At 36.3% G+C, this 17,458-nt stretch overlaps 1 protein-coding gene across 3 annotated transcripts in view; it reads left to right on the top strand.

Annotated features, from left to right (window-relative positions):
* Positions 1-17,458, top strand: part of ARHGEF3 (Rho guanine nucleotide exchange factor 3) — a 148,525-nt gene that overhangs the window by 52,801 nt on the left and 78,266 nt on the right. For all 3 annotated transcript variants that reach the window (XM_081317439.1, XM_081317438.1, XM_081317440.1), the window contains one exon: positions 5,731-5,793. In XM_081317439.1, the coding sequence (XP_081173565.1) occupies positions 5,731-5,793 (63 nt within the window). The remainder of the gene's footprint in view (positions 1-5,730; positions 5,794-17,458) is intronic.

The raw sequence follows: 17,458 nt of genomic DNA, 5'->3' as shown, positions 1-17,458 counted from the left end.
CGTTAGAGATGTAGTTGGTTGATTGCAATAACTTAGAGAGTTCTGTTTATAACTGAACCAACAAACATCAGTTTTGACAAAAACATAACTTTTACATGTGTATTTCAGCAGGCACAAATCTTTAAGAAAAATACCTTATTCTAAAATGGGACTAACCAATTTTTAATAAAATTAAAATATTTAAATAGCTTTAGATAGTTGGAGGCTTAATTTTAATGTCACCTTAATTAAGAAAAGTTAATTGATCTAATTAATAGCATACAGACTGTATTGCAAAACAAATGAGTCGTTTAATTATTGTTGTATGCCATCTTGAGGCTCCTGTGTTAATTGGGCAGCCATATAAATTTATTTAATAAAGAATTAAATATGTGAAAAAATTATCTAATTAAACAGAATATGAAGTTCAAATAGATGTCACCAGTGGTGGGATTCAGCCAGTTTGCACCACTTCAGCAGAACCAGTAGCTAATGCTTTGTTGCCCAGGCCCAGAATGGACTTCCAGAAGTGGCATCCACACAGAGAACCGGTTGTTCACACTGGATGTCATACACACTGCACGAATTATCAGACTAGTTTCATTGTAAGTAATATAAACTGGCTTTGATGACTTTCATTTCTCAAGTTATTTTTTCATCTAAGACCATATTTGAAGATGATTATAACACTTAGCCCAAACATACACTTTCAGATTGATGTGTACTCAGCTGGCTTATTTGGTTTTTTTTTTAGCCCGACGAGCCCTCTGAATGAATCACTCTGTGCTGGTTCTTTATTGGATAGCATTGTAGGCAGCTTACTGGATATAACTTATACAGGAAAATGCTGATGTTTCTTTTGGGGTTTCCTGTGTCACATTGTTAAATTCAATTGCTTCTTTTTCTTTTGTATAAATGTGAAGGCGAAATAGAAAACATTAACAAGTGCAAACTTGCTGTTTATACCAGCCTGAAGCATAAATACATGTAAATGGATGATTCATCATACAAGCTCTGAAACTGAGATTCCTGATTAAATAATTTGATGATGAGGGTGTCACATAATTGTCAGTAAACATAGTCTCAACATTTCCTATTATTCCATTTTAAAACTCATGAACATAGTTTCTAGCAGCGTTAATTGGCAGAGGTTCCATAATGGATTTTGAATTTACAGTAGTTTATTGGTTTTTGAACATAAAGGTGACTCTGGCTAGGTGTTGCCTTCTGATTCTCTTTTCAAAGTTCAATGTATTGATTTCGCTGTGTGGTAGTAGCAGTGTAAATTGTAAGATAAGTATCTTCATTTAAATCTCGCAGTCATGCCTACTAGGGCAGCCATTCTATTTCACTTTTAGCATCCCATCTTCAAAATGAGAGTAGTGTCTTCTTTGGCTGGGAAAGTGACCACTGAGGAACAACTGAACTCTGTATCAGTGTTAATCAGTATTTTTATCCAAGTTAATTTAAAGGAAAACTGAATTAGGGTAAAGAGAAAAGAAGGTTTATTTTGCATTTATCGGAACTTTAGTGTTTAAAGTTCTACTGGTTGTTAATTTATTGTACATGTTATTATAACTTATTGTTCCTTAACCGAATTTATTCACTGAATCTTGAAAGATAAGATTAAATGACTGAAAATGAATAATATTTTTCATTAAACTCCCTCCACTGCTTACTAGATCCTCTTAAGATACATTGACTAGACTTCAGTCTCATTGTAAGTGTACCTTATTGTTAGAAGTAAAAAAAGTCAATTTTACTAGAAATCTTTCACTTCCTTGCTTTTCAGTATATAAAAGGTATCACAAGCTAAACCTAACATTAAAAGTGCATCTGATATAAGAGAAAAATTCAATTGTTTTTAATTTGCCCTAGAAACTAAATACCATGCTGTTACATTTTAGATTTCCTATTGTTAATTATAGCTTGGAACAGGGTGTTGCTGTGTCGTCCTGTTGCCAGCTCTTTGTGAACAATGTATGAACTTGACCTTTTTAAATTTCCAGTCCCTGTGAGAACTGGGTGTTTGCTTTCTAATTTTCCTCCTCCTCCTTCTCCTCCTTGTTTATAATTTTGGGGGATGCTAAATTCTTTGATTTAATGGTAGATGCCGTGGAACCTATCTATTTAAATATTTATGTTCAGGGAGCAGTTATAGAGTCAGGGTTTGTTGGAACCTTTGACCTTCCAGGTAAATTGCATCCATTATATTTTCACAGCACTTATTGATGATTTTATCAGTTTCCACCTTTCATGATAGTGTGTGCGGTTCTTTTTCCAGTCTTGTTATAGCAGCCTTGCCAGGTAAGATAGGCTAAACGATAAGGGCTAGTCTGTGATCATCTAAGAAGTCTCAGGATCAATTGATCATCTAAGAAGTCTCAGGATCATCTAAGAAGTCTCAGGATCAATTGTCATCCTGCTTTGATTGGAGGACAGACCGTGTGAGGAGGCATTAAATATGAAATGTATAAAATGTTTACTGCTATACTATTTGGCCTAACAACATTGCAGCTTGGGGGCAAACATTATTTGTTCTGTATCTTTGCATTTAACACTTGTTTGTTACGTTTTAATGGAAACTGGTCAGCTTGAAAATAGATAAATAATTAACAAGGACAAAGAAAGTGTGAAGGTAAATTTAAGCTTTTTCTTGAGAGTCTGTCTGCTCGAGCTAATGCCAGTAGTGTTCCCATTAAAAGCAAACAGCAGCTTAAAAGAAAATAATATGAAAAGGGAAGAAAAGAGAAGAGGTTGCTTTTGTTTGCATTCTAATCTAAAGTGTTAAAAGCCTACTTGTTAGACATCAAACTGCATTTAACATCTAGTTTGATACGTAGACAGGTAAGTAAACCTACTTAAGACAAATGTTTCAAAAATTATTTTGGAGGTGCACATTCTTCTACAGTTGCCCTTCCTTCACAAATAATTGTGCACATGGGTAATCTGACCTAGCAAAATGGCAGTCTTGATTATTTTTTTCTTCCACCAGTAACTTTATCACTTACATGACTAATATTTTTAATGTTGATAAATGTAGGAGGGAGACTAGCAGAACCAGGGGGTGGAGTCAAGCAGAGCATTAGTTTAGAGCAGGGCTTTTCAACCTTTTCACAGATTGTACCACGTTTAGGATATGGCAATATTCGAGTACCACCCAGCAAGGTGTTAAAAACTTGACCAAAAAAAAAACCCTGTTGAAAGTTGTAATTGCACTGAAATGATTTATGACCATTTTTCACACTTATGACCATTGCAGCATGCCCAGGGTCATGTGATTTATATTTGGATGCTTGGCAACTGATTCATTATGATAGCCACAGTGTCCCAGGATCATGTGATCCCCTTCTGCAACCTTTTGACAAGCAAAGTCAATGGCAGGGCTGCTGGTGGCCAAGTGCTAAGGCGGGACTTCCTTCCTTCCCTCCCTCCCTCCCTCTTTCTCATGCCCACCTCCTTCTGAAGGAAGAATTTGAATACCACCCCCCCCCCAATATTTTCTCCCTTCCATATATTCATCAAACAAGGAAAAGCCTCCAGTAAGTATTGGCTGCCGGCTAGGGCAGCCTCCCCAAATGGCTTAATTCATAACTAATGGCTTAATTCATACAGGCAAAATCCATTCAGGAGAAAAATACGTCAAAATCCCTTGCAGCAAAACTTACAGCTAACAGTAGCAAAGCAATAGAAGCTAACACAAGACATCAGCCATCAGCCAAATAGAAATTGCCAAACACTCCTTAAGAACACAAAGCCCCCATTACACAAATCCCAGAACTTCAAAGTCACAAAAGCACATAAGAATGCTTCCACTCTCCATCTCCCTCCCTCCAGCTGATGCTACCCCTCCTCTGATACATTTCTTGCCCGTTTGTTGCTGTCAGCACAGGTGGCAGCCACAAAAGTTGTAGATCAGTTCATTGCTGGCCTGCTTGGCCTGCTTGATCTCCTCTCGTCTCCCTCCCCCTCTTCCTTCCCTTTCGGTGCAGCTAGAGCTGACTCCACCACCTCCCAAGGCTGCTTCTTTTTTTTCTTTCTCTCTCCCTCTCCCACCCAAACTGCCTCCTTTTATAGCCTCTACTGTCTCCGCACCCCCTCCTCCTTTCTCATGGGGAAGGGTGAGCCAGAAGTGAGCCTAAGGGTCTTTGCCTCACCCCAGCCACTCTGCAGCTCCAGAGGACTCTCTCACAGTAAGTCCTTGGCTGCACTGGTTCTTTCCCTCCCCCACTACACTTGGCTAGGCAGGGTTGCGTATCACCTGCCACTCGTTAATGTACCACAAGTGGTACCCGTACCACCAATTGAAAAGCCCTGGTTTAGAGTATCTATGTAGTCATAAGATGACAAAGTCCAAATGAATGAGTTTACCTTACTCAGGTGCAAACCATTACTCTGAGAAGAGTTGTTTGCATAGACCAGGTGTGTGAAACTGCCGTCCTGTGGGCCGGATGTGTCATGGCGAAACCGCACCCACCCCATTGCCAGTAAATAAGCTGCAATTATGTTGTGGCTTAAAAGCTAGAGTAAAAGTTTGAAATAAACATTGCTGTTAATTTGAATAAAATACAGTTCTTGTTCCTGAATTTGGATTTAATCAGCTAACATTGCACTTCAGGAGGATCATATTATAAAGAGGGGTGATACTTGTATCCAGATGTTTGGTACAAAAGGTAGATAGATTAATATATGGAGTTGAAAGGTTGAGATTTTTGTATTATTGTCTTATGGAAAATGATTAAGACAGAACTCTTCCAAATAGCTCTTTAGAGGATAACATCATTGCTTTGCTGAATTTGTATGTTTGTTTCCATACGTTCACTGCAGATGTTTGATTTTTTTTTTACATTATAGCTATAGTAATCTGAAACTGTAAATAAGAAGTAAATATACTGGCCACATCTAGTACTATGCTGTTCACACAACAGTTTACTTTTATAGCCTCTTTGCAGTTTTTCTCCAGTCAAGTCAAAATTGTCCCCATTATTTTGAAACATATTTTGGGTGTGGAAAAATGAATGGGGAAAAAGAATCTATTTACTAGCGTCTTTTTCCCCAACAAACAAAATTAAGAATATCTAATAGGATAGATATTTTTATACTGTTTACAAATCTGTGGGTTTTATATGTAAATAACTGTTCAGTTTTGATTTAATGCTGATCTTCTGCACTTCAAATTTTATAATCAGTTCATGGTTTTAAAATATTAATGGACTTTGCTATGAAATGGAGAATGTTACAAGGTGGTAATAAGTATTATAAGTATAAGTGGTTATAAATATAATTAACTGTCAGAACAATTAATCAGTGGAACAATCTGCCTCCGGAAGTTGTGAATGCTCCAACACTGGAAGTTTTTAAGAAGAGACTGGCCAGCCATTTGTCTGAAATGGTATAGGGTTTACTGCCTGAGCAGGGAGTTGGACTAGATGAGCTCCAAGGTCCCTTCCAACTATATTATTATTGTTGTTGTTGTTATTAAATTTATACAGCCACCCACCTTATTAAAATTATGTATGTTACTTAATCACAACATCCTATTTTACTTGTACTTTTCCCATACTTTTTCAGAAATGTGTGTATGTGTGTAGATATTTCTTGAAAGGCTTTACTAAGAAAGAAATTTGAGAGCATGCAGAGTGTGTGAGCAGTTGTAAATAAGAAACATATTCTTTAATTGAAAAAATATTTATATTACCATTACTTCTCTGTATTCTGCTACTGAACTCCTTTGTATTCTTAATTTTATAGAAGAAACGCAAGCAGAGTACCCAAGATGAAGATGATATCAGTGTGTGTAGCTTTGATTCAAGTGTAAGTATTTGGAACATGGAATCGTTTAATGAAGTTGTCCAATTTGTTTTGTTAATACAATGTATTGCCTGCTATCTCAGTTCAAACACAGTAGAATTGTGTTTCATTTGTTGGGTGTTCTAGTTGTATGGTCCAGCTTGAAACCAGCATAGAAGCGCTATGTTTATATTTAAATTGCAATGCTATGTCTTTATATGCTAATGCAAACGTAAGGCTAAGTTGATATGATTGGGAAATAGATTGTTTCTTTGTTTATTATTGCTTGTGGTTGCATGACAGTGTTATAATATTCCCAGCCTCCAGATATATGGATGCTCCGAATTTTAATGATAGCTGATAATTGTAACAGTTGGGATGCACATATCTGGATAGCAGTCAGGTCAGGATAGGCTGCTTTGTAGCATCTGAAGGAGAAACAGCTGCTTAAAGCAGGGAAACCTAAAAAGAAGGAAGACGAGAATCCCCGAAAAGGAAGTTAAGTTATTGACTATATATAAGAAACAGTTTTCTAATTTATGCATCACACTCAGTAATAATGGTTTGTTAAAGTGATTTTAATTTCTGGCAACTTCTGATTGTAATGGTTAACCACCAACCATCATCACCATTCATTTTTATTTATTCAAGCCAAGCATCTCTTAAGAGTGCAGAACAAAGGCTATATTAAAATCAGAACTAGCTAGAGAATGTAAACATGTCCTGTTTTAGATCTCTTTATCTCAATATTTTCCAATTTGGAATGGCCAGAAATAGCCTGCATTCAGAGGAATTCAGAATACAATTCAAAATCAGTTATAGATGGCTGGTTCATTAACCATACCACTTGAGATGAGGAACAACAGCCGTAAGTGAGCACATTGATGCTAAGCAAGGTTCATGGCTTAATGGATGTGAGAATGAAATTGTTTTTAATATAATTTATTTGCTAAGCACCAAGAGTTGGACTCACTGAATGAATAACTTCATTATCATATAATAGTAATCAAACAATTTAATTTAAAAATCAATTTATTGTGTGTAAATAAAATACACAAACACATAAGTACATAAGTTCTACTCAAGTATTGATCAAAACTCTGTAAGAAGCAGCTTATTTCCAGACAGGAGCATTTTGTTTTCTACCAGTTTGCTGTTGGAAGACATTATCTAATCTGAGAAACAGATTAGATTTAATAAACTTCTTAAGAATTTTGATAAATGTATTTTTTTGTACCTAAGTAAACCCAGCATTTTCCCCCTCCCCCACTGTTCTTTCTTTTCAATCAGTAATTTCTGCCTCTCACTTCTGATTTACCAGAGACTCTAGTAAGTTTGCCTTAGCAATTTAATCAAATAAACTAAGTCTTATATGTAATTCTAGACTATTATTTTCTGCTAAATTGTAAAGCTTTTTCATGATGTATTAAATTGTGGCGTGGTGTATACAGGCAGGCAGACTGAATCATGAAATCCCCATATCCTGGAAAATAGGAGTTTTGAGATGGCAAACTATAATTTAGTCAGGTGAAACTGAGTCTGTGTGCTTTTCAGGGCACTACTTTGACTTAAATCCAAATACTAGTCTATCTAAATTGATAGTTCGAAGTACAGTTAATCAATACAAGTAATTTTTAAGGTGCTCAGAAGATTTTGTGTGAAAATCTTTAAATAATAAAACTCTTAATTTGTAGAAGGTACAGCTGCCATGTACAATTCCTATTTTGTGTATTCTTTATCAGATTTCTAATTTTTTATATATATATCTTGTATAAGCTCTACAGTTTTATTCTATCTACCCTTGAAAGATGTAAGAGTTATTGTATCTGATACTGTAGAGTAGACATAAGCTAAAATATACCTACTGAAAGTAAGAGAAAAGGAAGTAAAAATTGAATATGCACATAAAACTAGATTGTAAGAGGTGCTTATAATTGATATTTTTGATAAATTAGAACCCATTTTAATTAAGAAAGAGTTTATCACTGAGTTCTGCTGCATAGTATTGCAAATTGATTAAACAAATAGTGCATAGATACAATTTACTAGTTGGAATCTACAATCTTTTTTGAGTAGATGACCTATAAGTAGCAAATAAACATTGAGAAGTATTTGTGTGAATAACTTATATTTAGTTTGTGTTGTATTCTCCATATACAACCTTGAAATGAATTTTGTTGGGTTGATTAAGTAATAAAATAGTTTTTAATTAAATCTGTTAAGTAATCAGAGCAATACTTGTATTGAACGCTTTCTTCATTGTGGGAATTATTTTCTGCTTTGTGTGTTTATAAAATTGAGAGAAGGATAAATAAAGCATTGATGATCAGCAGAAAAGACGTAAAAGATTTTGTAAGTATTGGAGAATTTTGATAAACTATAAGTGAAAATGCTTAAACAGACTTAATATAAAGGAGAATATTAAAAATGTTTAGAATATTTATGTTTTCATTAAAGGTATTATTTATACTAAGGTATTATCTCAGTATAAAGGACACGGTGGCTCAGTGGGTTAGGATGCTGAGCTTGTCGATCAGATGGTCAGCAGTTTGGCGGGTCGAATCCCGAGTGCCGCATAACAGAGTGAGCGCCTGTTACTCGTCCCAGCACGTAAAAATGCAAGTAGAAAAATAGGGACCACTACGGTGGGAAGGTAACAGCGTTCCGTGCGCCTTTGGCATCTAGTCATGCTGGCCACATGACCACGGAGACGTCCTCGGACAAACACTGGCTCTTCGGCTTTGAAACGGAAATGAGCACCGGCCCCTAGAGTTGGAAACGACTAGCACACATGTGCGGGGGAAGCTTTACCTTTACCTTTAGTTCAGGGATGCAAAAATATGCCATCAGCCAGAGTCCTTTTTTCAGTCCTCTGATTGGGTAGGGGCAAAATGTCCAGGCTTTATGGGGGTATTTATTGGAATTTGGATAGGTACAGGTGCAAAAAGAATTTGTTATGCTTTGCAACAGTGAAGACAGGCTCACAACCATATCATCTCTTAAACTGTTCTCCACAGCCCCCAGGCCTCACTTTTTTTGGAAGTCCGACCTTTAAGCTTGAAGTCTGGAGTGGCATTATGTCAACAGAAGTTGCACATGCTTGTCTTAATTTGAACACTGATTTCTCAACACATCTCAATTTTTCTTCAGTTACTCATTTAAAAAAAGAGAGAGGGAGAGAGATTGTATTGTTAGTACTGCTTTGGACAACAGCATTTAAAATATTCTTGTTCCGGATTCCTGTTTGAGAAATGTTTATTTTAAAAAAAAAAATCTTGTCATGGACATTCCTTCATGTCATTGACATGGATATATAACATTTGTTCTTGCAGATATAATTTAACAAAAAGTTTTTCTAGTCGGCTACTAAATATAATTTGATAAGATATTGTGGTATTTGCATTTTAAAAGGAAAGGAAATGTATGAAGGATATAAATCCAGTTTTGGAAGTAATGATTCTCATATGCTTCCTCTGCAATTGCTTTGAATTTGGGTTTTTTTTTGGGGGGGGGGGTTGATTGGTGGTCAATATTTGTAGTCTTATTGCATGTCTGGTTTTAAAACTGTAGCCTCCTAGAATCTGAGTTGATGTAAGTTAGCCCACTAACTTACTGAAGTTTCTGAAGTATTGGGAAACTGGGGTATTTCATTTACTCACTAATTTCTTCTGTGATTATTCTGTCCACAGAGTAAATGTTGCTCAATCCCTCTGTATTTAAATGTGTCAGTATTAATTTTCTAAATAGCAACAGTTCATTAAAGATGAATTCTTATGCAAAGCCAATATCTTCCTCCACCTTTCTTGCAATCTCTTCTTTGAACTGTGTCTCATAGTTGCCTTTCCCTAAAGTGTCAGTGCAGAACACAGACATGGATTGTTTCATTATTTTATATACTAAAAAGGAGTATTTCGGCTCCTATGTGGACTACAACTTTAACAGGGGTGCTCTGCCCCTGAAGTTGTTAGTTGCTGTTCTTAGAGAATAGTTTTCCAGTTTTATAGTGTTCCAAATAAATATATTGAACCATGCCACATTGTCGTAAGTAATGGAAATATCACACAGGTAAATATCTAGTATTTTAAATTCTTTTTGTTTTAGTTACTGTTTTTTTCTTGATTATTCTCTGTGATGTTCTCAAAATAGTCATTATTTAAAGTATAAAAGTACATTAATAATACATTGCATTGTTATTAAAGCAGTATATAAATGATACAATGAACATAAAAACTATAAATATCTAATTTTAAGAGTTTCTTTTATTCACTTAAATGCAAATTCAAGTAATTTAAGATCTCGGGGGCTCACCCTACTACCTTTATAGCTCTCTTGATGAGGAGTTGTGGAAATGGTAGCTCAGTATGTGTGGAGGTTGCTTGGTTTGATGAAAGGGTTCATGGTGCCTTAATATTATGCTTGTTTACTTGGCATGTATTAAAAGTAGATTACCTATATTGACTTGATTATAAACTCTGAATCCTGATAAATACTATCCTGCTGTGTTACAAATTAAAGGCAGATATGTATAATTCATGAGTGTACATCCCTCTTCATTTTTTTGCATTCTGTTTACCACAGTTCAGCAACACATTCAGTTTCCGTTGATAAAAACAGCAATATCTTTTCATAATCTGTACTGTAATGATTAGGGATTCTTACCATTTAGCAGGCAAGAATCCTCACATAAGCATACACTTAAGGCTAAAACAGTGTCCAAAATGGGACAGATAATATTGATAGGTTACTATTGATGTTACTAGTCTCTTCTTAAAAATCTCCAGTGATGGAGCACCCATGCTTTCTGGAGGCAAGCTGTTCCAATGGTTGATTGTCCTCACTGTCAGGAAGTTTCTCCTTAATTCCAGGTTGCTTCTCTCTTTGATCAGTTTCCAACCATTGTTTCTCGTCCTTCCCTCTAGTGCTTTGTGAATAACGTGACCCCCTCTGCTTTGTGGCAGCTCCTCAGATACTGGAACACTGCTATCATGTCTTCCCTATTTCTTCTTTTCTTTAGACTAGCCAAACCCAAGTCCTGTAGTTGTTCTTCGTATGTTTTGTTCTCCAAGCCTCTGATCATCTTAGTTGCTCTTCTCTGAATTTTTTCCAAACTCTCATCTTTTTTGTGATATGGTGACCAAAATTGGCTGCAGTATTCCAGGTGTGGTTTTACTAGGGTTTTATAAAGCGTGATCTTGATTCTATACCTCTTATACAACCCAGGATTGTTTTAACTTTTTTGGTTGCTGCTGCACACTTCTGGCTCATAGTCAAGTGATCGTCCACTAGGACTCCAAGGTCCCTCTCACAGTTACTGTTTTTAAGCCAGGCCTCACCCAATCTGTATTTGTGCCTTTGGTTTTTCCTGCCTAAGTGTAAGACTTTGCTTTTCTCCACATTGAAACTCATTTTGTTGGATAGGGCCTGTTGTTCAAGTTTGTCAAGATCTTTTTGGATCCTGAATTTGTCTTCTGGGGTGCTGGCTACTCCTGCCAGTTTGGTGTCATCTGCAAATTTGATGAGTTCCCCTTCAATTCTCTCATCTAAGTCACTGATGAAGATATTGAAGAGTACTGGGCCTTGTGGTACCCCACTGCTTACTTCTCTCCATGTGGATGTAGTCCATTGAGGACTACTCATTGAGTACGGTTTGTTAGCCAGCTGTAGATCCATGTGTCCACGTAAGGTGGCAATGGGAAAATTCTGAGGGATCAGGGATCTTAATCCAACTTCCATTTTTTTTAAAGGCTCAAGGATTGTCAAAGGACTATCTAACTACATGAAAGAAGGGGCAGCAGTATGCATTTTCTCCCTTTATGTTTGGAAGGGGCACTTTAATGGCAGGGAGGGGAGTGAGAGAGCTCTGGGACAAACCAATAGCATTCTTACCCTGAATCTCTTCAGGATAAGAGAGAAAGTCTGTCCTTTTTAAACCAACTTGAAGAATTAGGTATTCACTTGGTCTGAAGGTTATCTGAGTCCATTACTATGACTTTGTCTTTTTAAAAATTAGAGCTACCTTTATTTTTTTTATTTATATATATTTTTATTTATATATATATTTTTATTTATATATATATACTGCAGATGGGGACTGTAGCCAAGAAATTAAAAGACGCTTGCTCCTGGGGAGGAAAGCCATGGCAAATCTAGACAGCACACTAAAAAGCAGAGACATCACCCTGTCAACAAAAGTGCGTATAGTCAAGGCTATGGTCTTCCCAGTTGCAATGTATGGCAGTGAAAGTTGGACCATAAGAAAGGCTGAGCGCCAAAGAATTGAGGCCTTTGAACTATGGTGCTGGAGAAGACTCCTGCGAGTCCCTTGGACTGCAAGGCGATCAAACCGGTCAGTCCTAGAGGAGATCAATCCTGACTGCTCTTTAGAAGGCCAGATCCTGAAGCTAAAACTCAAGTACTTTGGCCACCTAATGAGAAGGAAGGACTCACTGGAGAAGAGCCTAATGCTGGGAAAGATCGAGGGCAATAGAAGAAGGGGACGACAGAGAATGAGGTGGCTGGATGGAGTCACTGAAGCAGTAGGCGTGAGCTTAAATGGACTCCAGAAGATGGTAGAGGACAGGAAGGCCTGGAGGAATGTTGTCCATAGGGTCGCGATGGGTCGGACACGACTTCGCAGCTAACAACAACAACATATATTTTTACAACATTGTCATAACTTCAATTGCTAAATTAAAGGTCTAAATGAGGACTATCTGTATAGTTTTCCAAACTATCTTCCTAGTTAGTGTTCAGTCACATATTCCTTTTAGCTCATTAGATTGTTATTGTGTTCTTTTGTGTTTTTCATATTTATGTGTCAGTGGAGACTGAGTTAGAAACCTGAATGAATTAATTCTCTATTTAATTAAACATGCTAAAATTGAGTTGAATACAGTTAAAGTCTGTTGTATCTGTTTTGAAAATGAACATGCAGTATTTAGACCATGTTTATACATCACTCATGGGTGTAGGAAACATGGTGGCAAATTTGAACCTTTGTTTTATTAGCCAGAATGGTTTTATTAACAAACGTTAAAACACTTAAATACATTTCTCTTCAGTGAATATGTAATATGATTCTCTGTGACATAAGATAAGGAATGTCATTCTAAATGTGTATTTTTGCACCACAAATCTTGAGAATATATCATAAATGCTTGTTGTAGCAGACACTGAACAACTGATACTCTTAATGTTTTATTATGACCCAGTGTGTTAGTATTATGTAATTAGAAATGTTATTAGTTTGGGTTTACGAATTTTGTGTATGGAATTATTCTGGATCATATACATTTCATCAGTACTGTTTGAAAGCATGGAGGTTTGCATGGATTTTGATAGCTTTAAAGTCTAAACCTGAATTTGGAGAGGCTATGAGAAAATCAATTTTGCTGAAATATTCTTTATATCTAATTAAAGCTAATAAAACTTAATTGCCAAATTCTAGGAAGCTTATATTCAGAAGATAAGAAGGGATTAACTACAGCTGTGATTACTGGACTTGAGATAATGAAAAATCTATTGTTGCTGCTTTTATTATTTGATTTTAATTTAATGTTGATACCCAGTATGGGTAGAAAGGATGTAGACCTCAAGCTGTAGCTCTGTATGTTCATGAATTATACATGCCAGTCTAGTTCCAATAGAGCAGACCAATGTTAATCTGGATTCAGAATGTATAATAAAGTCAGTGTGTCTAATCTATTTGTAATCCTGTCTGAGGACAATCTACTTTGATAATATTACCTTCTGTCACATATATCAAAAGAATATGGCCTTTTAATACTTCAGCTGAAATGCTGAAACTGAAAACAAGATTGTATATGTTTATTCTTTCCCCCTTCAAATCTTTAAAACAATCTGGGAGTATAACTTGTTTTAAACTAGAAATTAGAGTGTAGTAATCAGTGAATTTGAATATTTGAAGATTGGAAGAAATCATATCTCCCAAGTTTCATAAGTGATCAAGAGTCAGGGATGACGATCTATCCAAAGTTAATTACAGGTAGTCCTCACTTAACAATCCTAATTGCTAAGCAAAGTGGTTCTCAAGCAAAACATCACATAACTGCCTTGTTTCGTGACAGCAGTTCCAGAGGTCCCTGTTGCTGTCGTTAAGCAAATTCCAAGCAGTACCTAAATAAGGACCACCCTGATCAACGTCATCCCAACTCACTGTCAGATTGTCCTGGCCAGGTTGCCGTCAACAGCTTGCCCCAGCTGACTGGATGTGGAATAGGTTACCCTGGCAAACTGGACGCGGGGACAACTCACCACTGTGGGGCAATGAGGACGAAGTGGGAAGGGGAAGAGGCACTTCCCAGCTGATGGGATGTGGCAACAACTCGCAGAGAGGAGAAGACTATGGGAGACTCTCTCCAGGATCAGAATTTGAGGATGTCTACTGTCCCAGTTGGGATCACTTCAAAAGAATCTGAGATTTTAAGAAATACTAAACATCTCCAAGTTTGGATATGCTCAATCTCACAGATGGCTTGAATTTCAGCATCTCTTGTTTTATGTTATTTCCTTTAGAGAGAAGGTATTGCTATTTGATTAATAAAAAATCCTTAAATTCTCATCCTGTGGAGAGAGCCTACTATCATCTTCAATCATACGTCAACATCTCCTCTCTATCAAGGCAGACCAAACCAAAATGTCCCATTCTCTCCCCTCTTTTGTTCCCCCATTAGAAAGATGTTGCTTAGTAAAGTAGGTCATTCCCATCTCCCCTTTCCTACCAGTCTGTCAATTGCATCTTATCACAATATTGATAACTGTCAGTAGCTAAGCAAAGTAGTCACAGCTTGTGTCTGGCAGTGAGGATTGGGGAGATCCAGCCCCCGTATGACAGACGGAGTAGAGAGGGGACAGTCCGCCATTGTGAAAAAACAATCAATCACACTTCTACTTCCCCAAGATGATCTTTCTCCGAGTCTTTCCTTGCCAGCTGTTGTGGTGGAATAGAAATGGTGAACTTTTTTTCTTTACATGTGAGTTGGGTTTTAATACAAAATCTCTTTTTGAAAAAATATAGTCAGTGCTCAAGACATAAAATGGAGCTTATTGAAAAAAATATAAAAAGAGAATAAAAGAGCAAGAAAAAGAATTCCAAATAGTCAGTTTGACCAATGATGTATTACCTTTTTGAAACAGATTTTGGATTTTAAACATGAATTGCAGCTCTGATGCAGAGCATCTAGGCTTTATCTTTGCATGTTAGGCATGTTGTACTTTTACCGGAGAACTCTACCTCCAAAGAGAAAGGTAAGGCAGCAGATGGAACCATGAAGATGCTCTAATTTTTAGAGGAGAGACTGATGTTGATCAACTGGCTGAGCCTTCTCTTCTAGATCCTAAATCTGTAGGCCAAGTGTTACAGGGCTGGAAGTGTAGAATTTGCACACAATGTCTACATAAGGGCTGTCATAATACTACTGCCTTTTTTATTTAGTGTATTTTAATACTTTATCATGTCTAATTGCTAAGTGAAAAAATAAATGTAAAGGTTGCCATCAGATGTCTGCAGTAATTCTACAAGGAACTCAGGGCAGTCACAGGTTTCAGCTTGAACATATTACATTCCTTTATTACAGATACACAACCTAAATGAGACAAAGATCAACTTCTGCCAAACTAAAGAGTCCAGGCATATACAGACAGCATAATACTTTCACCCAGCCCATTCTTAAGTTGCATAGGACTGATAGCTTCATTCCCTAGCCCCAACTAGCACGTGGCTCCTGAAAACACCATTGACCAGTAGTGTGGGCTGAGTTACTCTCCTTGTCTCCAGACCTGGAAAAACAGCAGGTCTTCAAGCTTTCTGATAAGTGAGTAAAGTCAGGACTATCCAAACCTCAAGCTATATATTCCAGGGGGTAGGGCAGCTACAGAACAGGCACACTTCTTGGATCCCATTAGGTGACAATCTCTGATTGATGGAGACCCAGAAAATTGTCCCTTCTGCTTAACCTAATGGTAGAAGCAATAGAAGTAAGGTGATCCTTCAAATATACTGTGCCCGTATCATGTAGGTGTTTATAGGTAATAACTTCCAACCTGAATTGCACTTGCTGCCTTACTAACTTCAGCCTCTGACAATTAAGCAGTTTTATACTTGCTGACCACTTCTATTTACTCTCAGAACATTTATTAAATATGAACTAGTCATTACTATATTGATGATCAAGTATAAGCCTCAGAGTTAATACCACTGGATCGAGTAATAAAGAGCAAGCTAATAAGTTATCTTAACGGTGATCAAACTGTTTAAAATGTGATCTAAAATAAAATGTTAAGATTTAGGCCTGTCTGTAAAATTGATGCATTTTAGAACCGTGTAGGCTTTGAAAATTACTCAGAATTTTTTTGAAGATGTGGGAGCACAAAACCTCTTTAAAAGAGCCATATAGTATCTTTTTCAGTTTCTGCATTAACAACAAAAAAAATGGAGCTGCTTTAATGATGCAACTTTAAAGAGACCCTACATTCATGTTCCTGCATATTCCAAAGCACTTCTTCAAAATTATATTTGACGGATAAATTGATTTATTACTACTTTCCTATCTTGTTCTATCACTGAAGTAATGCATAAAGATTTATGAGTTAAGGTATGGAGTAGTAGAATATTAGGCATATGACATTTCTCTGATTAACTAGAATTACTTTATCTAAGAACATGGTCTATAGCAGAATTTAAAATATAAATAATTTTTTCTGAGGTTTACAAATGCGGTATCTTATTTATTTATTTATTTATGTTTTGATTTGATTTGATTTATACATAAGCCATTTTATGTGCCATAACCTTGGGCGGTTCACAACAACAGTAACGCATACCCCTGTGCAAAATCATTAGGTATTACAATTCAGTCAACTGAATAATTGTTACAGAAACTAATTAATTAGCAGCAGATATATTTATAATGGAACATTCTCAGAGCGTGTGGTATGAATGTATTCTAAATAGCATTGTAAAGTTTACTGTTTTTGTAAAAAGATTAGTAATTACTTCAATAGATAAGCCATATAACCTGTTGTCAGCTTTTTAATTTTGTTGTTGATACTTATGATTTTCCTAGTATTATGAAATTCTCATTAATTAATAAAAGATCTTCGCTCTTCACTTATTAATTAGTCATTTAAAAATTAAACTAAACATTGTTCTTCATTGCTTTATTTTGTTTAAGATAGAAATGTAAGTGTAATGGATAATGTTAAGTTTTTTGTATTCTAAATATGTATGATATGTAGTTAAGAACATAGTTTGTCTGGACAGAACAGAACCAGGTTTTCACAGGTTGTACGGTCAAGCCCCCAAATGTGTGATGCTTCTCAGATTTACACACAATTCCCCAGAAGCTTGGACCCAAACTTTGAAAAAAACCTGTTTTGCTATCATACAGATTGCTTTGGATGCTTTCTTGATTTCATTCTCTATCATGATTGACCTAAATATTTTTGTTAGGGGGTGGGGTGGGTGTAATGTGCTTCTAGTATTAAGGTTCCTTTGAGAGATGAGTACCATTTCCAGCAGGGATTCTGTGGATATAACTTCCTTCTTGGAAGCTTCTAGCTTTTGTTATATTATGCTTGATGTATACTTGTAGAGCCACCCTGTGCCCAATAAGCCTTTTTCTATCTGGTGTAATCTAAATAGTTGGTAGCAAGACATAGCTGGCCCTCT

This window comes from Vipera berus (assembly GCF_964194415.1).
Source record: "Vipera berus genome assembly, chromosome: 2".
Taxonomy (NCBI): domain Eukaryota; kingdom Metazoa; phylum Chordata; class Lepidosauria; order Squamata; family Viperidae; genus Vipera; species Vipera berus.
Note: the sequence above shows the minus strand (reverse complement) of the source record. Positions and strands in the feature narration are given on the sequence as shown.